Source organism: Dipteris shenzhenensis, chromosome 9, assembly GCF_047967505.1.
Source record: "Dipteris shenzhenensis isolate YYH24624 ecotype China chromosome 9, Dip_SZ_1.0, whole genome shotgun sequence".
In the NCBI taxonomy this organism is placed as follows: Eukaryota; Viridiplantae; Streptophyta; class Polypodiopsida; order Gleicheniales; family Dipteridaceae; genus Dipteris; species Dipteris shenzhenensis.
The window spans coordinates 52,487,279-52,513,140 of NC_141604.1; the positions used below are offsets into that span (position 1 = coordinate 52,487,279).

General features: G+C 47.7%; 1 protein-coding gene across 2 annotated transcripts in view; it reads right to left on the reverse strand.

Annotated features, from left to right (window-relative positions):
* LOC147898820 (AP-1 complex subunit gamma-2-like) overlaps window positions 1-10,176 on the reverse strand; it is a 127,047-nt gene extending 116,871 nt beyond the window's left edge. Inside the window, exon 1 of one of the 2 annotated variants that reach the window (XM_087378800.1) lies at window positions 9,918-10,176. In XM_087378800.1, the coding sequence (XP_087234926.1) occupies window positions 9,918-9,934 (17 nt within the window). In that variant the 5' untranslated portion in view covers window positions 9,935-10,176. The remainder of the gene's footprint in view (window positions 1-9,917) is intronic. The other variant, XM_087378801.1, reaches the window with a different exon arrangement.
* Between the last annotated feature and the right edge of the window lie 15,686 nt (window positions 10,177-25,862).

The window sequence follows — 25,862 nt, forward strand, 5'->3', positions numbered from 1 at the left end:
AAATAATCCTCTATAATGCTCTGTCATTCCTAGAGTTTCTTTTTTGTAAGAGTCCAGCTCCTGCGAGCCCCCCTCCCTCCCTCCCGCAGCCTCTACCTCCCTACCCTCCTCCACCTCTCCCCCTCGCCCTCGCCCCCCCTCACCCTCGCCGTACCCCCCTCGCCCTCGCCGTACCCCCCTCGCCCTCGCCGCACACCCCCACCTCTCGCCTCCTCGCCCTCACCCCTCGCCCCTCCGTCCCGCCGCCCCTCCCCCCTCGCCTCACCTCCCGCCTCGCCCCTCGCCCTCACCACCCTGCCCCTCGCCTCGCCCTCACCTCGCCCCTCCGCCCGCCCCTCGCCTCACCCCTCCGCCCGCCCCTCGCCTCACCCCTCGCCTCGCCCTCTCCGCCTCGCCCCCGCCCCTCGCCACGCCCCCGCCCCTCCCCCCCGTCCTTCCGCCCCGCCTCTCGCCCCTCACCCCCCCGCCCTCCGCCCTCGCTCTTCCCCCCCTTCTGCCCCTCCGCCCTCCGCCCTCGCTCCTCGCCCCTCCCTCCTCCGCCCTCGCCTCCGCCGCTGTCCCTCCCTCGCCTTCGACCTCCGCCCTCCGCTCTCGCCTCCGACATCCGCCCTCCGGCTCCTTCCGCCTTCCGCCTCCGCCCCCGCCTTCGCCTCCGCTTCCCTCGCCCGCCTCGATTTGTCTCGCCTCGTCCTCTTCTGTCACACCCAGACTCCATCCTTCGTCTATCTCCCCCCCTTTTTTGGTGGCAGCCTCTTCTTCATCGGAGGTCTCGCAGTTTGTCTTGACGGTATGGCGGCTCCTTGCCCGGAACCGGAGGTCCAGCCGGACCCTCCCTCTCCAGATGCCTACCGTGTGATCTTGACAAAGCAACAGTCGTCTCGAGTTCAACAGGTTGCCAATGACTTTGCCCTTACTTCCGTCTATGGCAGAGTCATTGGACACTCTCCCTCCAGATCAGCCATCAGGGACTGGCTCCAGTCCACTCTCATGTTAGAGGACATCCACATCGAGGAGGTGGCCCTTATGGGAAGGGGCATCTTCTGGCTTAAACTCTCCACTGCGAAAGCTGCGAGCAACCTGATTGCTGGTTCCCCCACATCTGTGGACGGAAAGATCATCATGATAGTCCCTTGGTACCGTGGATTCAGCGCAGCGAACTTTGATGCTCGTTTCCGCATACCTCGCCACCCAGTGACGCTAGTTTTTCCAGGCCTTGCTGCTGAGTTGCGGCCGATAGTCAAGGACCTGGGTTCTCGCTTTGGCTGGGTGATGCATGACACTTTCGTCGACGCGGTTACTGCGGCAGGAGCGCCCCGAGTCCGTGTGGCTGTGGTAGACCCTGCGACTCTTCCTGCAGTGATTGAGATCGTGACAGATGCTGGCAGCATTACTCAGAGCATGGTAGTCACAGGACAGCCAGGCCAGTGCTTGAGGTGTCATGGCTTTGGGCACCTGGCTGCTGCTTCTCCACGATTCTCCAGCTCCTCTCGGCCCCCCCCACCCCCCCTCCGTCCCCTCCCCCCCCTCCGGGCCGCCACGTCAGGAGGAGCAGAGGCAGCCGGAGTCCGGTCCTGAGGTGGCTGGCGGCTGGACCGAGGTTAGAAGGAAAAGAGGAAAGAATAAGAAGATTTCTGACAAAGGCAAGGAGGCAGAGGTTACCCAACCTGCAGCAGAGCCTCAGAGACCTGACAGGCAGCCGCCCCAGGGTCCTGGGAGAGCTTCTTCTTCGACTATAGCCTGCCCTCCGCAGCCTCAGGTCCCCCTCTCTTCCACTCCCCAGCCCCCTCCCTCTCAGCCCCAGCCCCTTCCCAAACCGCAGCCCCCTCTTCCTGACCCGCAGCATCAGCCCCCGCCTCTTCCTCTTCAGCTCCCTCCTCTTCCTACTCAGCCCCAGTCCCAATTTCAGCCCCAGCCCCCCTCCCCCGCCCCTCTCAGCTCTCCTGCAGTGTCTGCTGCACCGATGGCTCCTCAGTCGCGGGCAACCCCCACTCCCCCTCCTCCGCCCCCACCGCTAGTCGCCTCCGTGGAGTCTGAGTTGCCGGCCCCTCAGCCTCCTTCCCCTTCACCACCCCAGGCAGGGCACCCCGAGTCTACACCACCCCTGGAGCAGTCTTCCCTGTCTACTAGCCCGACCCCCTCAGTTGCAAACTCTAGCGGGCCTCAGCTTCAGGAGAGAGCTTCCTCGCGACTTCTACAGATCTGGTCCCTGGGATTACTTGGATGTGGCCGACCTCGGGACCTTCCCTGCTTGCCTCGACATCAATATCTTCCTGCTCCGTAAAGGGGCCGATGGGAAGATCGCAGCCTTGGCCCCGAGGGATGGCCCTAGCTTTGCTTTCACCTTTCTCAGCGACGGCACCGAGACTTGGACAGACGACTCGATCTGGGAGGCTCTCAGAGAGCAGACGCACGCTCAGATTTGCTCCTGGATAGGCCCGTCAGGTGGACAGCTTCTCGAGACTCAGTGGTCTGAGGGTGACGTGCGCCTGCGGTGGCGTTGCGCCGCCAAGCGCTTCAGATTGATTGTGATCCTCAAGCCCCCTCTGTCGTGGCCCCTTCCCCAGGATGTCAGAGCCTGGACTCCTCAAAAACTCCGAGCCTTCTACGGGATGACTACCTCAGAGATCTCGAGTTGGCTCGAGAAAGCGTTTGTCCATGGCACTAAAGGCCTCACGCCTTTGCTAAAAGTTTTGAAGAACGGGCAGGACGACCCCGCCTCCCCCTCCAAACCCTCTCAAAAGCGTCAGCGCCTTCATTCTGAAATGCCAGCTTCTTCATCGACATCATCCGCGAGCAAACAATTGATTGCAGCCTACCAGTCCTCACCATGAGCTTACACCTTGTCTCCTGGAACGTGAACGGGTTTCATTCTTCTGGCACCCGTGGTCCTAGGAAGCTCATCTTGAGACAAGAACTTCAGCCAGCAGTGATTGGTCGCTTGGATTTACTCTTGCTCCAGGAGCATAAGCTTTCAGTGGCCCATTCCCGTAGTTGCGGGAAGATCCTCCCTGGGCGCTCTCACACTTATTGGGAGCCTCGATCGGTGCACAGGGGAGGAGTGGCGGTGTCTGTACTTCCGTTTGTGAGTCGATTGCCCAGGGAGTTTTTGGTCATGGTACGTTGATCCCAAGCCGTGCACTTTGGGTTGGCCTAGAGTTGGAGGGTTCCAAAATAGGAATCCTCAACATCTATGCACCCACAGACCTCCGTTGCAGAGCCACTTTCTGGAGGACACTCACAAAGATTCTCCCAGACATGGATTCATGGATTGTTGGAGGTGACTTCAACAATCTGGAGACTTTGGAGGTCCAGCAGGGCAGAGGACCAGAGTTTACAGGTATAGCTCAGGCAGAGCAGTCCGCTTGGGACTCCTTTATCTTCGCGACAGGAGGTAGGGACAGCTAGAGAGACCCGTCCTTCCGCCGATGGCACGGGAGCTTGGACTTCTCGTGGGGCTTCCGCAGGGAAGGAGGCAGACTCCTGGAGAGACTGGACAGATTTTATGTCAGTGATTGGGCCATCAGCAGAGGTGGTCAGGTGGGTATAGTGCCAGGGACAACACTCTCCGACCATGCGCATGTGCTCTTATCACTAGACTCGGCAACTCAATCCCTTCCTCCCCAATCGTGCAGGATTCTCGATTCCATTTTCTCTAGGGAGGAGGTGCGCAGTAGTATCGATAGCCTTTGGGACAGAGATTGGGGCGAGTGCGTGGATCTGGTAGAGTCGGTGGCTCAGGCTTTGCAGAAGTCTAGCCAGATATGCCAGCTCGCAGCCCTTCAGGTTCGCCAGGAGTGGTGGGGCAGAGAGAGAGCTCTTCGTAGGGACCTCGCCTCCATTCAACGACTCCAGCAGGCAGCTCCGGGTTCGGAGGAGCTTCGGATCCAGGCCCTTCGTGCCAGAGCCCTTCTTGAGGAGACCCTCCAGCGCCGCTCAGAGTTCTCTTATCACGCCTCCCTCTCCTACTAGACTCGAAAGGGTGATCGGATGAGCAGAGAGTTCTTCAGGACGCATGGCCAGAGGGCAACAGCAGGTGATCAGCTCCGGAGTCTTAGGACAGCGGAGGGGCACATCGTTACTGATCCGAAAGAGGTCTTGGGGTTGGCTACCGACTTCTACAGGACTCTTTTCCAGCAGGAGCAGCTTGCCCCTCGTACTAGACGTTCCCGCGAGGAGGTGTGGAGGCATATTCCCCCCCTTGTTCAGCCCAGCATGCAGGCGACGTTGATGGCACCGTTCACTACTGTCGAGATGCAGGAGGCCTTGATGGCCATCGATGGGCAGAAATGCCCTAGCGAGGATGGGCTCTCTCGCGCTTTCTTCACCTCTTTCTGGGATCAGATCCATCAGCCCCTCCTAGCAGCCCTACAGAGGATTTTCAGCAGCGGACATATGCCAGAGAGCCTCTCTTCGGGTTTGATTTGCCTCATCCCGAAGGGAGGAAACCGAGAGGAGATCCGTCAGTGGCGCCCGATCACTCTCCTCACCACTGCCTACAAAATCCTTGCCAAGATGATCAACGCCAGAGTTCGGCCTCTACTTCCTGACCTCATTCATGACACTCAGACAGGCTTTGTCCAGGATCGCAATATCCAAGATAATGTCTTCACCTTCTCAGAGGCGGCGGAGTGGGCTCAGCACAGTGGGTCGCACTTAGCCATCCTACTTCTCGACTTTGAGAAGGCCTACGATCGAGTGGACTGGTCATTCTTGGAAGGTACTTTGGAGAGACCAGGATTCCCAGTAGGATGGATTCAGGGTATCTCAGCGCTATACAGGACAGCTTCCAGCAGGGTCATGATCGGCGACAGGATGGGAGAGCGATTTCGGTTGAAGAGATCACTGCGTCAGGGTTGCCCCCTCACTCCTTACCTGTTTCTCTTCTTCGCCGAGGCGATGACATACTACCTTCGGGCAAGGTCGACTGGGATCCGGGGTGTTCGCCTTCCCATCAGGGAGGATACGGAGCTCCTGGACTCGGAGTATGCAGATGACACAGCGCTGTATGTTAAGGATGATGAGATGATGCTGGAGAGGGTGAAGCTGGCCTTAGAGGTCTTCTGCTCGGCAGCCGGTGCGAAAATCAACTGGAACAAATCAGTTGGTTTTCTCACAAACCCTGGGGCATGCTCACAGTGGGGGAGGTTTTTGGGTTTCAGATGGATCCCGCGGGGACAGACAGCCAGATATCTCGGCTTTCAGGTCGGCCTGGACATCACGCCAGCTCAGCAGTTTCTCCCGGTGCTAGATTCCATTCGACGGAAGCTCGCTTTCTGGAGCACTGCTAAGCTCTCTCTTGGAGGACGTGCTCTTGTAGTCAACCAGGTTCTCCTGGCCACAGCCTGGTATGTGGCCTCCTGTTGGTGCTTCTCGAGATCCAGTGTGGCACAGCTCAGGAGGTTGGTCCGGAATTTCCTGTGGTCTGGGGGGGCTGGCCTCAGAGATACCAGAGCCATGGTAGCCTGGCAGACAGTCATTCTTCCGCAGGCTGAGGGTGGCTTGGGGGTCATTGATCCTGAGCTTCAGAGTCAGGCCCTGCTGGGCAAGTTAGTTATCCGCGGTTTGACCCCAGGGAGGCAGACGTGGAAGATGTTACTTCAACAGGGGATCGGTTCTTACGTCCCGCGCCGAGGTGGAGAGTGGCTACCGTCCCTTCGGTGGATCTTCATCTCTGCACCGCTCACTCACCCCCGCTCCCCGCTCATTCGTAGCCTGCTCATGGTTTGGAGGCGACTCCGTCTCAGTCTCATCCAGTCCCCTCCTAGCTGTCAGGAGGAGATCGACTGCTCATCTGGAACGATCTGGTCAGAGATGTCTTGGGCCTTCAGCTGGGGGAGAGGTCACATATCATGTGGGACAGTTGGATGCGGGGGCCAGCCCGGTCCCTTAAAGTTTGGAGGGACACTTACAGACACTTGGAGACCGCTGCTCTAGCGGCCGCAGCTGGAGGTGTCCGTGGAGCTCAGGCGAGACGCACAGAGATAGACGGAGCGATTCCTGCCGGTTGGCTGGCTCCACCCGAGATTCAGATCCTCATGCCTGGTGATGACCGTTGGCTTGGACAGTTCACCCCCCGTGGCATCCCACTGGTGGTTGCAAGCCGGTTGGACGACACCTCTGTTTCCTTCTTCGCGGTTTTGGGGGACGGCCGACTCAGGAGAGAGGGTGTGCTCATCGACCCCCTTCTCCCGTGGCAGAGGGTTCGGGTTGTAGGCCTCGTGGGGAAGGTTTGGCGGACCGATCCTAGTATAGAGCAGGATCAGCTACAGTTATGGCGACTCTGGCTTTGGGAGGGGCGGGCCTTGTCAAAGCTTGATTGGAACCCAGGTGAGTGGAGATGGCCAGAGGTTGCGGCAGGCCAAGGGCCGACCCCTTTCTTCGCTTACAGCACGACATTAGGCAGGAGAGTTCTCGGGAGGATGCAAAGCCGCCCGCCCACCCAACGGCCCAGTTGGTATGCTCAGGGTATCTCCAGGCTATTTTTGCAGGCCTTCTGGAAGGCCTTGTGGGAGAGCTGGCGGCCACGGAAGACTTTGGACAAAGGAGACACGATGGATTGCTACAGAGACTAAACCGTTTCTATGTTGGGGACTGGGCACTACACAAAGGCGGATCTACCGAGATTCTGGCAGGTACCACGATGTCAAACCACTCTCCAGAGGTACTTCACTTGGATCAGGCCCGCCGAGGTCTCCCCCAGAAGGGGGTCCGTATTCCAGAGGACCTCCTGTAGGACGAGGAGATCTAGCAGGCCATGTCAAGGATTTGGGAGCAGTCAGAGCTAACACCGTGCGAGGGCTGGGCTGCGTGGGTGGCCAATGCAATTTAGAAGAGCAGTGAGGAGCTGCAGGCTCACGCCCTTAGGCGGAGGAGGACCCTTCAGGAGCATGAGCGGGCTTTGAGGAGAGACCTCGCCTCCATTGAGAGGCTCAGGGAACAAGACCCAAGTTCTCAGTGGCTTAATGACAGATTCGAGAGCGCTCATCTTGAGCTTCAAGACACGAAGTTATGGCAGGCTGAGTTCTCCTATCACTCCTCCCGAGCCCGGTGGGTGCAGCACGAGGACAAGATGACGAAGCAGTTCTTTCAGACCACAGGGCCCCGATCGGCGGGCACACAGCTGCAACATCTCCGGGACTTGCAGCATCATGCACACTAACTCGCAAGAGATTCTGGACATGACCACCAGTTTTAACAGCCAGCTCTTTCAGGCGGAGAGGATGACCCCAACTAGTCTTGTGGCCCGAGAGCTAGTTTGGGATCACGTTCCGACAGTCGTCTCGCAAGATTCATGCAACAGACTTGAGGAGCCTTTCACAGATGAGGAGCTCTCGGAAGCCCTCAAGGCTCTCCCGACCCAGAAGTGCCCGGGTGAGGATGGCTTGCCTCCAGCCTTCTTCCGGAACTTCTGGGAGATTATCTCCACCCCTTTCCGTTTAGCTTGCCAGGAGATTTTTGACACAGGATTTCTCCCTCAGTCCTTAAGCAGGGGGTGGATTTGTTTGATCCCGAAAGGGGGAGATAGGTCAGACATCCGACAGTGGAGGCCGATCAATCTACTTGATACTGCATACAAGATCCTCGCCAAGGTCTTAAGTTTGCGGTTACAGCCCCATCTTACCGACATCATCCACAACACAAAAACTGGGTTTGTCCAGGAGCGCAGCATCCTGGACAACATCTTCACGTTCTGGGAGGCAATGGATTGGTCCAGGGAGGAGTCACAGCCGCTGGCCGTCCTTCTCTTGGACTTTGAGAAGGCCTACGACAGGGTGGAGTGGTCTTTCCTGGAGGGCACTATGAGGAGATTGGGTTAACAGGCCCGAGTAGCTTGGCAAATGGTGATCATGCCACAAGCATGGGAAATTTGGGTATCATTGATCCAGAGATGCAGAGCAAAGCCCTTCTAGGTAAGTTGGTGGTTCGTGGCCTCACCCCAGGTGCAGAGCCTTGGAAGCTCCTCTTATAGTGAGGGCTTCTAAGGAACACCCCACGCACTGGGGGACAGTAGCAGCCCTCACATAGATGGATCTTCTTGAAGGCCCCCTTTACGGGGAAGGGCTCCCCCCTGCTGATGAGGAACCTTCACAGGGTCTGGCAGAGACTGACAGGGGGTCTCATCCGTGGTCCGCCCAGATGCAGAGAGGAGTTTAAGCGCCAACCCCTTATGTGGCACCCAGAGATCAAAGATCAGGAGGGACGTATGCTCAGTCAGCAGACTCACATTTGTTGGGCACGATGAGACAGTGGTCCAACAGAGTCCTTTGGCCGTTGGAGTAGATTACCTATGGAGGCAGAGGCGAGGCTTGACGCCCTAGCGCATCTGCGAGGGGCAGGGCAGTGGATGGGCGAGATTGACTTGGCCATTCCTGAATCCTAGTGGGAAGGACTTCACGTTTGGAGAGACAGCAGATGGTTGGGGCAGTTCTCCCATACTAATGTTCCCTTGAGGATGTTGATGCAGCGAGGCAGCATGCACCCCGGCTTCTTTCGTGTAGGACCTGAAGGCCTACTTCAGCCACTCACTGAGAGAGACCCCAAGATGGATGGGAGTCTTGATGTTCACACATCTAGATAGCACTCTGCTACTAGAGAGTGACACACTGGACATTGCTTTTGTGTTGTGTCCAGCTTGGACAAAAATATAAGTTTTGTTGGCTCTATATTTCTCCTGTGCATTGTCCATTTACTTGTTGCACACAAATGCTAAGTACACATTAAAAAAAGAAGTTTTGGATTCCAATATAACCCACTGTGTGACTTCCTGGGCTACATAACCCTTTCCCTCTGGGATCTAGGGACTCTTCCGCCGCATTATTCTGCTCTAGCATCCTCACCATCATACCTTGACACCTTTTCCTGCTGTCTAGTTACATCTCCTTGCTATTAGCCACGCCATTCAAGCGGCTCTGGCTATTTCATGCCCACCCTTCCTGCGTTCAATCTAAAATCAGCTGCTGGCCTAACGAAGATCTTGTGCATAGTGTCAGAAAAATATCTGATTTTCTTCTCTATGGAGTACATTCCATTTTTATACATCGAGGAGATGTAAGAGCCTGAAACAACTATTCTGATCAAACGGTACCAATGTATAGCCTGAGAGACTAATTTCATTAGGCGCATATCACATAGACAACAAGCACTGCTTCATGAAGCCTGAAAATTGGCATACATATCAATCAGGGGAATCTCTGCATATGACAATGTGGAAAGAAAGGGGATCGGTCAAGAAGAAACTACGGTATCCAGGTTCTTCTCAAGCTGGACTTCAGCCTCCTGCAGGCAAAGGGTTTGAACTGGAGGCACAGAAGCAGTCAAGAGATAGATCATCGACAGGTATTTCAGTCCAAGCTCCATGAAAGAGAGGAATTGTGAGACAGTGAAATTCAATCTCTATCACACGTCCAAGAGGCTGGAGCGATTCATTACGAATTGTCGAGCAGGTGTTTCCCGAACTTAAATTCCCTTGATTTCATCGGCTCTAAGTGGTGACGTGCTAAATCAATCCTTAACTGAAGTCAAAGTCTAGAAGCGATACATATTAAGTCTCGGTAGATTGAGTTTCAACGACATGAATGTTGGTGTAGAAGCTCCGATACATTGTCATTCTGGAAGGACACATACAATGCTCGACACGGCTTCTCCTAGGACTTGCTTGCAGGGAAATTTGGAGCAATGAGTAGCGACACTGTTCTGGCGTTTATGATCCAAGTCCATGGGCTTCTTGCAACCATACAGTGAACGCGTACTGCCTAGACTAAATGCCCAAAGTTTGGATATTTTTCATTGACACTACATCCCGGCGTGATCTCTCTAGTTGAACTTCAGGAGCAGCTGAGACGAGCTAATTGACCTTGCTGCAATATTGAAAGCGCTGAAAGCGTCATGATCCGGATATGCGAAAACAAGGAAAATACCTCAATCGTGTCCCCATGATGGAAGCACCAGAAAAAAGCCAGATCCAGGTCACGACGATGAGGGAAGCGGAAGCACTGTGTGGAGTGATGCAGGGAGTATCAGATTAGCGAGTTTCGCGAGCTGAAGCAAGGATCAGCCATGAGATGCAGCGAGATCCATTGTTGGAAGTGACGATCTTTTGTGCGTGGGCAAGCCTTCCGAGCGAGTGAAGATGATGACCCTGTATTCTGTTGTTAGCCCTTAACTATTTAAACTCTTTCTTAAACATCATTAATCTCCCCAAGTAAACCTTCCCCTCACATTTGTCTCATGGGTTAAGCGCACCGCGCTCAGGGTAGCCTTAGGGCCGCTTCACACTCGTTCGCAGACAAGTTAAGCCCCAGAAGCTCATGTCCGCTTTCTTTTTCCCCAAATGAGGGTGTCCCTCCGTCGCCCCTTTCACAAGCAACACAATATGTATTAAATGTTCCACTATTAATGCAACCAAAATTGGTTAGCCTAGTGGTTGGGCTACCATACTATGATTAGGGTGGACCTAGGTTCAACTCTCCTCGCTGCATGCTTATTGGTGAAGGTTTGGCAGATAGCCTCTTGGGCAACATGTTAGCTTTTCTTCCTTGATTGGTCGTGACTAGACTCCCACGTAGACCTTTTTGTTGTGATGGGTACCCACATCATGTGAAAGCCACTTCAAGTGAGCACAGGCATTGATTGGCCATGCCAATATTTTCATCACGAGAGGCACCTGCGTGTGAAAACCACCTTAGCAATCGTTCTCATTTTGTAAAGCATAAATTTTGAATTTTTAGAATTAATTTGCTTCTAAAATAGGTGTGATGCTTTGATTGGCTGCCGCCGTCAAGTGGGAGTTAAGTGCGCTAATGGCTTTGAGACGAGTTTGGCACTGAGCATTCAAGACTTAAGGCCCCTCATTTTTATTGTCATTCCGTCTCTCTCCCCATTCACTACCTCCTTTGTTTTACATTTTGGGCAGGCCTTATGAATGACAAAAGTCATTCACTTGTTTCACTTGTTCTTAAAGCACTTGTGCAATATGTCCATATTGGAGAAGCATTGTACCGAGAGCCATGTGGCATGTTAATCAATTAAACTTACATGTAAGAAATCACCTACTTTTCATGTTGGTTGTGTGCTGCTCGTATGACAATTGCTTAAAATTATCGACATTTATTAGATGATGTCACCCCACTAACTAATTGGCTTTGGGTGGTAAAATTTTTAGTTAATTCTACAAAGTTATATTTTTCCTTTGAAATTCTCGAGAATATTGTTAGCACTTCACCATGGTTGTGCATAGTATGTGCTCACTATTGTCCTCTTCTTGCTTTGGTAATTGTGATAGTCTTATTACATGCCATTGACTCAAAATTAAACATTTTGAATAGGTCGTGTATTTGTTGACCCTATGTGCATTGGGTTGATGTGCAAGCCAAAGTGTAGTGAGCAAAGAGGCATGTGTCAAACGATTTCAAAGATATAACATGACAAGTAAAATGGCAAATCCAGCCAATTTGCAAAGAGTAGTGAGCAAGGAGGCATGTCTCAAAGAATCTCAAAGATAAATCCCCATATACCACAACAACCAAAATGGTAAATCTAGCTAATTTGCAAAAGTTCTCTCATACCATAGAGAAGTAGATTTGAGAAATAAGAGAAACTTTTTGTAACTTAAGATGCAATAATCTCAACATTTCCATTTGTTAGAAGGGAAAGCCAAACGATTGTACTTGAAACACGTTAATATAATAGTGTGAGCTTAAATAACAAGTTTCTAAGCACTAGGTGAAAATCAATATTTCTCTATGAGGGCATAACAATTCCATTAAAAGAGAAGAAGAAAAAGGATAATAACAAAAGAAATATTACTTCGGCAAGCACACAAGCACCTCCAAAATAGAGCTAGCTAATGCAACACTAGTACTCTCAAGGAGAGAATAAGCATGTCATACTCTCCATGTTCTTCCACAATTGCTCCAATTTTCAATCTTCTTGCCCATCTATGTTTTCTTCTTCATTGCCAAAGCATGCATAGTTAAAGTATACATTGTTACCATGAACTACAATTATCACCGTTTACAATGCTATATTTTTTATTTTAGTTTTCATAAAATTATGGTAGTCAAAATAAGTATTAAAAATGTTTTAGAGAGCACCATCGATATTAGCCTTGAAGATATTATCAAAAAAAACATCTACATATATTAGGAATTCAAAGAAAGGAAACTGAATTTGGAGCCAAGTTGTAGGGGGCAAGAATTTACACATGAGAAAATGGGTATCCCTTGGGCAGAAGGAATGAGCTAGTAGAGACTAAGTGAGGGAAAGAGCATTAACATTTGAGAATCACTCCAATGGGACATTGAGGCATCGTGAATTTGTTGGTCATTTCAAGAATGCATGAGCCTATCAACTTCATTCCTAAATTAGCTTCATCGTCTTTTATCAATGCTTCATATGAAATTTTGCTCAACTAGCCAAGACCCTCTTCAATCTTACTACAAACGAAGCCTACTTAACATGGAAAACCATCCCAGCTACTACTTTCAAAGGTCTAAATTTGTGTAACTACAATACCTACTCTATGGGTATGGATGCATGGGGTCATGCCCTAAGTATAACGATGACCCAGCTCAATGGCTAGTCTAATATGCTAGCCATATGATACTCCATCTAAGTGAAATTATAGTACCACTAAGCAATAAGCCCTTGGTATGGTGTATCATGCTTGGTAGCCCTTTTTTCTAGACCTTATTGTATTTGATTAACAAAATAGCTAATCGTAGGCTTGTATGTTGTTGTATCTTTGCACCACTTGCTTGGTAGCCCTTTTTTCTAGACCTTATTGTATTTGATTAACAAAATAGCTAATCGTAGGCTTGTATGTTGTTGTAGGAATTTAAGTTTTGGAGACGTAAGCCTAGAATAAGTTTTGAATAGGTGATTGTCTATCTAAACTATCCATTGAGCTTGTAGATGCACACTTGTTCAAGATCAAGGTGTGTGTTCTTCGAGTGTAAGAAACTCTACCGATACCTCACTTCCAACATTGTTTCCACGAGATATGCCCTAAGGTTATAGAAGGCAACTAGCCTATAAACATTGATATTGTTGGACAACTATATCAACAAAGACTTGATAGTGTCCTCCAAAGTTGGGTTCTAGATCAATAATGATATGCCATAAGGTCATAGATGAAAAATAACCTTACAAATGTGGCAATATAGTATTATTTCTAGACACGTATAACGACAATAAGGAGCTAAAGATGTCTTCTAGAGATTGATTCTAGGTCATGAATGACCAACCATGCTCAAGAAGGCATATCAAGGAGTTGGGGTGGGCATTTTTAAGCTAATTTCACCACCAACAATATTCTTTAAGCAAGCTTTGAGTAGGGCACTATGTTCCAAGACACACTTCTCTATTGCAAAAGTCATGATGTTCATAAATAATCATATTCCATTGAAGTCAAGCAAACCCTGGGAAGCCTTACACAAATGGGAATCAACTTCATGGGATCATTCAAATGAGTTGTCCAACCATCCTTGAATAAGTATATCGTAGTTATGCAACCATATGGCTCCATTCCTTGCTAAGAAGGCACAACCATTGCACGTGAGCAAATTCCTCTACAATGAATGCCCCTCTACCAACCACAAACCCAACCTCTAAGAAGCTACTTATTGCAACTGAGATCATTCAAGCTATTGAGCTATCCCAAGAACCAATTTGGTCACCTAAGAAATTAAGTTATGGAGATGCTGCCAACAACATTGGTACTAATTTAAGATTGACCTTTTCTAGTATCTATCATTTTCCTTAACAAGGGAGGAACTTACAATAGATGTGTGACATTTTCTGGGGAGATGTGGTGGTAGAAAATCTTAAAGGCTCTAATACATCCAACTATCCTAGATTCCACACTAGGCAGTCAAATACAATGACTACTCAAATGATGTGTGCATGGGGATGCATGCATGGATCGTTGCAAGCCAAATTTGAACATACAAACCCTCAACTTACTTGGTCAACTCAAGAGGGTGCAACTATCATTGAATTCAAAGCACAAAAGATGCACCAAATAGATCAAAGGGATCCCCTGTGCCAACAATTCAAAGAGTATAGACAAAATGGGCTAGCAAAACTAAGGGAATTTTCAAACTATACATGTGGTTTAGCAAACTAAAACAAGCCCGCATTCCTAATGAGCATCTTTGAAGTTTCCAAAGTACCAAGTTCTCGATGATTTGGGCTTTGCTATAGGTGCTTGTAGGTAGCTAAGTTCCCCCACCAAGCCTTGATCCTTGCTAAGAAAGTATATATAGGAAAGCCCTCCCACACGTGCCAAATGTTGGCCAACTTGTCTAATGACCTAACCTTCAGCCATCATCCAAGACCTTGTGCCCCCACTAAGCCTTGATTGAATAGTCATCCTTCCTAGGAAAGTATCTAAAAGGAAACATATCTATGGGTACTAAACGTTGAATGTCGGCCAAGTTGTCTAGAGCAGGCCATCAACAATTATCCAAAGCATTGGATATGTTCGCTTACTTAAAAAAGGAGCTCATTCCTATCACATGGGAACTCCACATGTCCTAGCTTCATAAATGTATAATTTGATTATTTACTACGAGTCATCCGATTTGGCTATGAGGACATAACCAAGTTATGGATCCAAAGGAGAGGAACAGCAAACGACATAGATCAAAATGTATTGGGATAGAGGAAGAGCTAAGGCAAATTGAAGAAGCATGCAAGCCACTGATTGAGGAAGCAACATCCATTGAAGGAAAGATGCAAACATAAACAAATCATTACCCAATTTAGTTAGTAAGCCTTGAATTTGTAGTCTAACAAGCATAAAGTATCAAGCAAGCACAACTATTCTCCAACGATCACGACAATTAAGTGTTCAGTCGCTAGAAACCATCATGGCAACTAAGTAATATTAGAGTTCATACAAGGAGGACTGAGGATGAGCTAGAGCCTAGATTTTTGAGCCAAGTGCAAACCCTCCTAGGACCAGAGGTCAAGGCCCTATAGTTATTAGATAGCATTGCCTTGAGGTCGCCACTAGGCGTAGTAAGCTCACTATGTACAAGGGAAGAGTCTCAAAAGTGGGCCAAGGTAGTTCATGGGGCATTTGAATTAAAACTTGGTACACCTATTGCAAAGTTTGGCAATGTTGATGTGTTTAGGACGTAAAGTGTCCGAGTCGCATTTGATGCAACAACAGTCATCAAATCTGAACACTTTAATAGATGGAATCCATCCACCTAATTAACCAAACCAATCCTGCCTAGCTACAACAAACACCCACAACACTCAAACTAAATTAACGCATAACTAGCACACGTACCAATGTAATCAATACACACAATGGGCCATTAATGCTCCATCTTCCACATGCAACAAGGCATTCAAGCTATCTTCCTTGTAGCTCCCTCCTCCATTGTTGATCTCCTGCCATGTCCGACATTCACTCCTTCCTACTTATTCCTCCAGATTCACAACTCCTCTTGAAGCCACACTTGCATCCACTCTCCTAAAGCTCTAGCAGCCATGAAACTCTAGCCTACCTCCCCAAAATCCCATTGATTGTGGACCCAAACTAGTTGCAAACTCCATCCAATGTGGACTGAACCAACAACAAGAAATCAACACCAAAATCGCCAAAGAACTCGCACAAGGTAGGGAAACATAAGCATGGTCAAAGGCAATTGGGCACACTATCGATTCGATCAATGGTGCAAAGCAAAAGGCATTGACTATACAACACCGATAGAGAAGATTGAATTATGACTAAACGAACTGCTCAAGTAATTCATCCTACAGGTGATCAAACTCAACCGTAAGCTCTATCCCACATAAATCCTCGTGAAACTATATCGCTACTTCAGAAGGATGATCAGGAAAGAGTAGGAAAGGTGAGTTGCTACTACCAAAGTTACCTTTTGATATTTGTAACAATCCTTTCTTTCAAAGTAGTAAGCAAGCGCTCATAGCTTTGATGAATGGATCCATAAGAGATGGAAGCTCAAGGACTAGGACAAAATCCACAATCATCGTAATACAAGATGAAAGACGAATTCTCATCAATGTAGACTTCTTGATAACATTGCCTAGGGGGCTGCAAAGGAGATTCACATTCTATTTGCCTAGGCAGGTTTTGCATATGAGCTGTCATTCAATGTGAGATGGGCTTGAACAACCTCACAAGTGGAGGCTTCTATAGAGAAGTGAAAGTCTTCACCTTCGTCTTTGGCATTTGCACCATGGTTGCATGACATCTACATGATAGTCACATGTAGTAATTTGCAATTCCCTCTATGTAGTAGCATTGCACCTTGATGCGGTGCTCTATCTTATTGTTTAGTAGTTTTGGAAGAAAGGAATGTTGGCAATCTTTTTCTCTCGCCCTTTGTTTGGCCTTTAGTGAACCCGGTACTCAGTGCTTGTTGTGCATGCCATATGCTTTGTGACTATAGTGCTTTGTGAGCTTCGTATGGAAGATCCTCTCTTTTGCACTCTAAGTATGCTTAGTATGCACACTTTTCAATGCCTGGATTTAGAAAATAAGAGTTAGACTATTATGGGGATGTGCAATCATGGGCAAAACCATATTAAGATGGGAAGATGAGAATACATGAACGAATACAAGCATTGCAAGAAAACCAAACTTGCAGACCTAGATAAAATCCTAACACTTGTATCATAGAGACAATCATAGTTGTAAGGGTGCTCATGCAACAAGGTGTTGGGTGCAAACCTAGTAGACACTCACCTTAGCTTAAGGAACAACTATCACTACAAGCAACATAGCTCAACCCTATAGAGCAACTATAATCATGACTACCTAGCCTGTTCTACTTTGGATTCCCTAAATAAATAAGTTATAAGACTACTAGCCTAGTTGATTTTGAAAATCTCCTTCTGTACTTGGTCCTAAGGCTTCTCAAAGCTGCCATGCTTGGCTGGCCCACTTGCATAACCCTTGCTATCCTATCCTCATCATTTGGGGTATGTCACTTGGCCCGTCGGTGGGTGGCACACACGTTACCGATGCTTGACTAATCAGACTTGGTTGGGTTGGCCTAGTTGCCTAGAGGCCAAAATTTTGCCTCAGCATAGCTACACCGGTGCTCTTATGGCTTTGAACTAACACAAACAATGCACTCCTCAAATCGGATGGCTAGATGGATTGCTTTTAGTGACAAGGCTCTATGGTGGATTTGTGATGCTTGGGCACTAGACATTGGCATCAGAGACACAGGGGAGACAAATGAGGTTATATAGAAAAAGTAGTAGGTGCCTCGATGGGATTTAGTAGGACATAGCATCAGATGGAATCTTGGTGCCCAAAAATTGGTTGATGCTTGGCTTGATGAGACCCAAGTGCTTGGACTTGTACCAATATCTCTTGAATGATCTTAGGGGCTTGGTCCATTTGGAAATTGGACTCTTGCAAACATTCATTAAATGATGCCCATTTTCATTTTGATGCTAATCGACACCCACTTTTGGGAGCTAAAGTGGGAGCTTATATGCAATTTTCCTTGTCCATCTATTTCCAAATGTATGCTTTTTCTGATGTTCTATGAGTCACAAGTCGATCCTCCCTATTAAGAGGGCTTCTCCCCTTAACACTCACAAGAGTGGTAAAAGGGTGAGTGTGTTTCACATGGATCTTACAAAAAGAGTCAAATATGCATGTCGGTCTCATGATATGTTTCACATCGAGCATGCTCAATGTACTTGTATGTTGTTATATGTAAAGCAAGTGTGTGGATGTAATGTAACCCAGTGGATGGTTGACATACAATCTTAAGGAGCTCTTGGCTCTTAAAGCGCCTAAGAGAGTCTCTGCATAAGGTTGAGATACCAAGGCTCACAAAAGTCTTCCTTTTGCCTCTTTCATGTTTTCTGGAGCTTTGTGCTATCTCTCTTCTAAGATGCATGCTTGTATTGTGCTTTGTAGCTATGTATTTTAACTTTGTATCATACCTAGAACTTTGTTATCTCTTCCCCTCCTTTCTCTCTTGCCATGTGTATCTCTCTCCTACATTGACTAAGTTCTCTTACTAAATTTATCTTCTTATTTAGCTATTTTGGAAGAAAGGAATGTTGATGGTAATTTTCTACCACTTTTTGGTTAAAATATAGTAAGCCTGGTGCTTGATGCTCAATGTACCTGCCCAATGCTTTGTGAGCTTGGTATGGAAGATGCTTGTTAATTACCTCAGTTAACACTATTGCATTTTGCACCTTCCTATGTAATCATGTAACTATGTACCATGTAACTATGCACTTTAGGATTTTTTTAAGGAATTGCCCTTGGAGCCATATCGGCCCTAGAAGATTGTTAAAACTAGGAACAATAGAATAAAGAGTGTAGGAAGACGAAAAAAGCATAAGGTTGGCCCTCCCTTCAAAAGGTGATAGGTATAAAAGGCTAAAAGTTTGACTTTGGTCTTAGTTGTTGTTTGCAAGTTTGATAGGATATAAGCTCCTCTTTTCTTCATGAGTTGTGTTTTGTCTCCTTTCACGCTATTGCCTCTAGTGAATTTCCCTCATACCCCTTCCCCTTCTCTTGTCTCTTGACTCACCTCCTCTTCCCTCCTCCCCTCTCCTCTCCCCTTCCTTCTCCCTCTTCTCCTCTTGTGGATTCACCATTGCAACAAATTTGGGAGCCACTTATGTGACACATGTGGACCGTTCATACTTGTGTTGCTCTCATCAGGAGTAGCTCGGAGTAGGAGGATCCAAGGATGATGCATTTGATTTATTCCAAGATCCCAATGATACGTGAGTCACCACCAAAGAATTACATATTTTTGGCATCATTGTCGAGGAGTTAGAGGTATTCTTTTGCTTGCATGTGCTTCTCTCATTATTTTCCCATTGCCTAGCACTTAGTAGCTTGGTGAAAATTTGTTGGCTTTAGTGTTAAGGAAAGGTGTGAGTTGAGAAAAGTGGAGAAGAGAGTGCGTCAGAGAGAGAAAGTCAATTTGAGGTGTTTGGTTGATCCTTTTTAGGTCTCTAGTTGTCCAACCATAGGAAAAGGAGTTGAGATCATTGCTAAGCCTTGTATGCTGTCAAATCCTCATAGAAAAGCTAGAAAGTGATGATTGTAAAAGAGTTTCAAGGTCTTGGGAATGACAAAATAGTCCTTTTTTCCAAAAACATGCATTTGGCTTGTAAAGTTGTTATTTTTTGTTGTTTTTGGTTGTTCTTTGTCTGCAATATGTAGAATAGTAGTGTAGTGTTCGCCTAGGACAAAAAACCCTACAAAAATTTAGAGAACCTCAAAATTTTTGTCGATGACATAATTCCAAAAGATCATGTTGAATTAGCTCCTATTTCAACACACGTTGATTTAACAAGAAAGTGATATATTCCATTCAAAACGAATCGTACAACAGGTGGGAGAGAAAGTACTCTATCCCTAGCCTCAACAATGTGGCAAAAAAGCCATGGTGGTGGTCTAAAATGCCATGACATCCCAAAACGGGTCAAATGAAAAAATAATGAGCAGTCCCATGTCCTCATGAAGGATAATAGTCTCCCACGAGCTGCCAAAGAGGTGCATGTACACCGCTCCCACTGAATCCTGAGAGTGAAGATAATCTCTGCCCAAATGGAAGTAAGAATGTCAACCTCTGTGCATAAATGACCCCCAAGGAAAAAGAACATCGCGAACACCATATCCGCCATAAGGTAATGCCAGAAATCACCTCCCAGGCTGAACCTGCAGGTGAAGTAGGCCTGGAATCCTGAGCTGGTATTGGTACCAAAAGTAAGCCCTGCCGCTCCATGATGTTAACATCTATGGGACCCCATCTCTAGCGACACTGCATGAAGAAACCGTGGTCTCCTGGCTTTGACTCATAGAGGGCAAAGGCTCCAAATCCTCTCCCTCAAAGGGCAGCACCCCATGTCATCAGAAAGGACTCGGATGTAACATATGAGAACAACCTGAAGATACCTGTCCATACCACTCTAGAGCTGGGGCAGCTCCATAAACAATGCTTACTAGATTCCTCTGCAAACTGACAATGCATACACAAGGAGGGTCTACCCATCTGCTGAAGCCAAGTACCCACAGGTATACCCCTATGAATAGTGAGCCAAAGAAAGTAGGAGACTTTCCTGGCTCTACTGATGCCCCAAAAGTGAGTCCACTAGCTCTGTAAGAGCTCTATAGTAAGTCCCTGTGTGTGCCAATGTTGCGAGGCAGATGGTAGGTGATGAGAGTCTCTCTGCTACAGCCTGTAACCTGCCCTCGTCGAGTACTGGGAAAAAGGAAGAGGATGAGCACCTGCCATCGGAGCAGGCCACGCCCACTCACCTGGGTCCCAGTTGAGCTCCGCAAGAGGTCGACCCTAAAAAATCCAAAGTCTCCATCTAGGATCCTCTGCAATGGTCAACATGGACGGATCTATGGCCCATTCCTTACCCAGGTAGCCAATGACCCTGACTCTCTGCCAAAGGAGCTCCTGTCGATCCAGGGGCTGAGTGGGATACAATCTGTGAGAGGAATCCGTCTCAAAATAAGTAAACGGTGCCGATCCTAAACGAACTCCAATGCATAGCCCATACTCACTAAAACAACCTGACCAAGTAGAGATGGGATGAACATAGTTTGGATCTGTAAGCATATCCCTCCACCTCTGAGGAATAGCTCTCATGATCAATAATCTGGTGGCAGCAATCTGTCCAAGTGGCCCATGTCTATCTCTGATCACCTCCTCTAACATCCACACCTCCCCTAAACCAATCTCCTACTGTCACAACCCCCTGAGCATGCCATCTGGCCAAAGGAGTCCTAAGTTCTGTACTAGGGGAAGATCCCTGATACCAAACCAGGGGGTTATGATATAGTGGCTGTCGGGCAATTTCCTCTCTAGAGGAGGGAACTGCTCTGATGAGGTGTTGTAAAAAATGATCCCATATCTGAATAAGCCTCTTCACTAGTGGTGAGGAAGGCTGAGAATGCTTGCTTGTCAGGAAGATCCAACTCAATCTACCTGCCCACTGGCCTGCTGCTCTAGCGGTGCACTAGTGAATCCCATGCAGTAGGAACTGCTTCCACGGTTGATCTCCTGGAGTCAAACCTCTAACAAGAAGTTTGACTAAAAGGGCTCTGCTCTGCATCTCAGGATCAAGAACTCCAAGTCCTTCCTATGAGACGGGTAAAATGATAGTATCCCATGAGACCCTGGCCCTAGTGTCCTCAGAACCATCACCACCACTCCACAGGAAGTTCCGGAGCAATCTCCTCACCTGACAGATCGAGTCAGCATGAAAGCACCAACATGATGCAACATACCACATAGTCGCTAGTAGAACTTGGTTGAGTACCAGTGCTCTTCCAGCCAAAGAGAGTCTAGCCGTACTTCAATAGGCTAGCTTTCTTCGGATACTCTCAAGAATTGGGGCAAACTGTTGCGTTGGGGACACCTCAATGCCAACTTGGAAGCCTAGATATCTCGTGGAGGTGCCTCTGGGTATCCATACACAGCCTCTGTCTCCTCCCCATGCTGGTGTATCATGCTGAGCTCCAGTCTAGATGCCTTTTGATTTGTTCCAATTGACAAGTCCCCCTAAGGCTAGGCAGAACTTGTCAATTGCATCCGCAGCAGTAGCAAGACTATATGCATCTCCTCTGACTGTCAGTGCCGTATCATTAGCAAACTCAGTGTCCAGAAGCTCCTGCTCCTGCCGGATAGGTAGATGAAGGCCCAAAGTGCCATGACTAGTAGCCTGTATAAAGTGTCCCATAGCCTCCACTACGAAAAGGAAAGGTAAGGTGCAAGCGGGCATCCCTATCGTACTGATCTGGATAGCTGAAAAGCCGGTCCTCTGCCTCCACAAGCCACCATCCTGCTAGAAGAGTGAGAGTAAAGTGAGGAGACCCATAAAATCCATCTATCGCTGAAGCCTAGCCTCCTCATAGTGCCCTCCAAGAAACCCCAGTCCACCCTGTCATAGGCCTTCTCAAAATCGAGAAGGAGAACTGCAATCTCCTACTGACTCTCCTTCGCCCAGTGAGTGGCCTCCCAAAAAGTGAAGATATTGTCCAAGATACTCCTATCTTGGACAAATCCTGTCTGAGTAGCTGTGATGATATCTGGCAGCATAGGCAACACATGTTGATTTAGTAATTTAGTGCGCACTGAATTAGCTTAAGGAACACTGCGTTAGCTCTGACACCTTGATAAAGCCCAAAACCTTAATCGCTGGCACATCTAATGTGCCAGCTCATTCTACATTCAACTCTTAATTAATTAACAACTCAATGCACACTGAGTTAGCATTTTAGCACATGCTGAATTAAGGCTAGTTCAATGCACATTGAATTAGATAATCAGCACAAGAAAGGTCTAATCTAGAACTAAAGTATACATCTTTGACCATTAGTGGTGAGTCAGCAATATACTGTTCACAATCCACCTCCCAAAAATAGTGAACTTGAACTCAATAAATAATTGTTAAAGAGGGATAGAATTTTTATTGGTTGAAGTAAAGAAAGATTATGAAATTAGGAGCTTATAAGAGTTATTGACATCAGGACAATTGCCTAACATAACATAACAACTAGAAACTATCAATTGGAACTCCTAAAATTGCCAAGTAAGCATCACTCTGAAGTAAGTTTAACTCAGCACATGCTGAATTAGTATTTCCATGGATGATAAGCTGCTATTTCAACACTCTAGATAATTCAATGCATGATGAATTGATTTTTTTAGTGCATGCTTGATTGGCATGTTGAATGTCAATTGATAGTGGTTGACCTAACTACCAATGCTTGCCCAAGTGTCCATATGCACTGATCCACCTACATGCACTTAAGGTTTGGAAGGGTGCGCCTGAATTAGAAGATAGTGCCTCCAACAACATCTTGTCCAGCCAATTAATTAGCTTAGCATCGAGCCAATTAGGGAACTCAGCCTTGATCTCACATTCAATACACAAACCATCCCAGGCTGATATTTCTAGCTCAGAAGACTCCATGAGATTTAATACAGAGATGGTTGAAAATCCAAAGCTTGGAGCCTCCATGGCTCCTAACTCCAGCTTGGTTCGACCTCAATCCCCCACTCCTTCTACCATGGCATCTCAGATTTGAGAGACCTTTTTCAATATGATGGGGAGGGTTGGCTTGTTAGACCCAATAGTGATGGTGAATCCATTTGCCAGGAAAAATAGAGTACCAGTAGAGCCATAGGGGCCACCCCAACCAACCAAGATAAATGACATGTGGAGTGCACCAATTCCCACCATGCTGGGTTCAAGGATAAATTTGAGCCAAGGATGCCAAGTAAGTATTGGCTACAAGACCTAGTGGTGCAATTGAATGAGCAGAATGAATCTAGGGAGGGTATGTTGCCTAGAACTTCAGCTTCTCAACCCCCTTTATATCACACTTGGGGAAGTGGCTTAAAGAGTACTCCCAATCCAGAAACTACTCCATATAGACCTGTGCCCAACCTAAGTGTGCCTATGGCTAGGGCACCACCGATACAACCTACATGACCTAGCCTGCCATATATGCTAGCCTTAGGACCTAGTGGGTTAGGGTCTACCAATCCTACCTTTATTTGCTCGACCACCTTTTATAAGCCCCCACCAGGACAACCCACTTATGGGGCAGCGCTTCCCCCACCAGTAAATCCTCCTGCAACAAAAATGCTTCTTACCAAGGAAGCTATGAGGATCCTAGTGCAAGTACTAGGAAGGGGGCCATGCCACCAAAACTTCACTGGAATGGATACTAGCTCTTTGAGGAGTAAGCTGGTCACATCATCTCACGAAGTTCTTAGGTGAAGGAGACCTGGTGTTCCATGTTGAGAGGTTTGAGTAGATTTGCAAAACTTTTAGAGACATTGGAGACCATAGGAATGTAGCTAGCTAGCCACATCACTGAGTTGTGTGATTGGTCCACCACCAACTAACTATGGCTCTTCGAACCCCTAGAAGGACATATTGTCCTTTTCTTTTGCTTAAGGCCATGCAAGGTCCTCCTTGAATATCTTATGCCTTAGGAGTGAACATCTTCCTTCCTTGTCCACTCTTTTGAGTACATTGGGGGCTCTATTAGTAGACTAGTAAATTAGGATGGATAGTCTCTTTACTTTCCTTGAGCTTGAATATTTCTTGGCAATTGCGCACTAATTGTTGTGCCTTGGCAAGGCATTGTTTTTGAATGACGAGATCTGGGTAGTCTCCTTGCCCTTTAGGGGTTGTGGGTTTCCCCTAGGGGAGGCACTATGTAAAAACCCCATATAGCACCTTGTGGGTTTCCCCTAGGGGGGGCACTATGTAAAAGCTTGTTGTCGCATGCATGTCCGAGGGGAGATCGGAAAAGATCTCCTCCTGCTCCATTTGTGTCCAGTCCGGCGGGGACTCCACTGGCACCTTCCCCTTCCCCTTCCCCTATGTCTTGGGAAGAAGAAGTTTGCGCCTTCTTGCACTCTTTAAGTTTGGCTCTCCTTCTTTTGTTTTTTTGAGCTGATTTGGAGGGCTTCTTTTTCTCCACCTTGGTCCAAGTCCCTTGGGAGGGCTCGACCCAAGGTGTCTAAGTCTACTGCTGCCTCGCCTATTGCTGTTGGGGCCTGCCAACGAACGACGCTGAGCCTCCCTATGCTTCTGTCTCTTGTGAGGGGCCCTACCCACCAAACAGTCCAATGCCAGGTGACCCATCTGTCTGCACCAGATCTACTAGCTTCTCCCTTTTCTCTTGCTTACAAAGCTCATTGCTAAAGGCTCTTGCCTAAGCCTTGGTGATCACATTCGAGGACACTTAAAGATACACGTCCTCTTTCTACACTTTGCAAATTAATGGTGGCTTTAGGGTTGCCGGTAGTTCTAGGTGGTCTTTGCATCAAGCAATCCTTGGAAAGACGATCCACTCTACAACCAAAGCACAATGGTGCACCTGCATTGAATGAGGTTGCCAATGGCATGGGTGGTCATCCTTATATGGGAAATCCTTCAAGAAGTGAGATTCTTGGCACTTGTAGCACGACACTTGCTGATTGATAGCCATCTTGTATGGACACTCACTAGCCCTATGGGGACCTTGAAAGGTTTTTTTGGTCAAGGTATTCATATCCCTAGTATTTTAGGAGATAGGAGCAATTTGATAAACTGGGATGTATTAATCATCTTGCAGAATGTAATGACTTGTATAGCTAGACTAGTTATAGGGTTCTCATATTGAGTGTAGTCAGCCACAATGAGGGTGTGGTCTGGCTCTTCCCAATCACTGGGTAATTCTTCTACTGACACCTAGTTCATTGGAGTGATTTGTGGTGGAGGTGGTTTGAGGACCTAGTATGGGTGGAGGTAATGGGAGGTTTTGAGCCCTAAATTTTGCTAGTAGTTTTAGGTGGTCTTTGCATCAGGCAGTCCTTGGAAAGATGATCCACTCCACCTGCATTGAATGGGGTTTCCAATGGCATGGGTGGTCATCCTTATATGGGAAATCCTTCAAGAATTGAGATTCTTGGCACTTGTAGCACGACACTTGCTGATTGATAGCCCACTCACTAGCCCTATGGGGACCTTGAAAGGGGTTTTTTGGTCAAGGTATTCATATCCCTAGTCTTTTAGCAGATAGGAGCAATTTGATAAACTGGGATGTCTTGATCATCTTGCATAATGTAATGACTTGTATAGCTAGACTAGTTTACAAGGTTCTCATTTTGAGTGTAGTGACCCACAATGAGGGTGTGGTCTGGCTCTTTCCAATCACTGGGTAATTCTTCCATTGACCCCTAGTTCATTGGAGTGATTTGTGGTGGAGGTTGAGGACCTAGCATGGGTGGAGGTAATGGGAGGTTTTGAGCCCTAAATTTCCCTTGGTTGATAGATTGGACGGATTTGGTTGTGCGAGCAATGTAAGAGGTGGCCTTTGT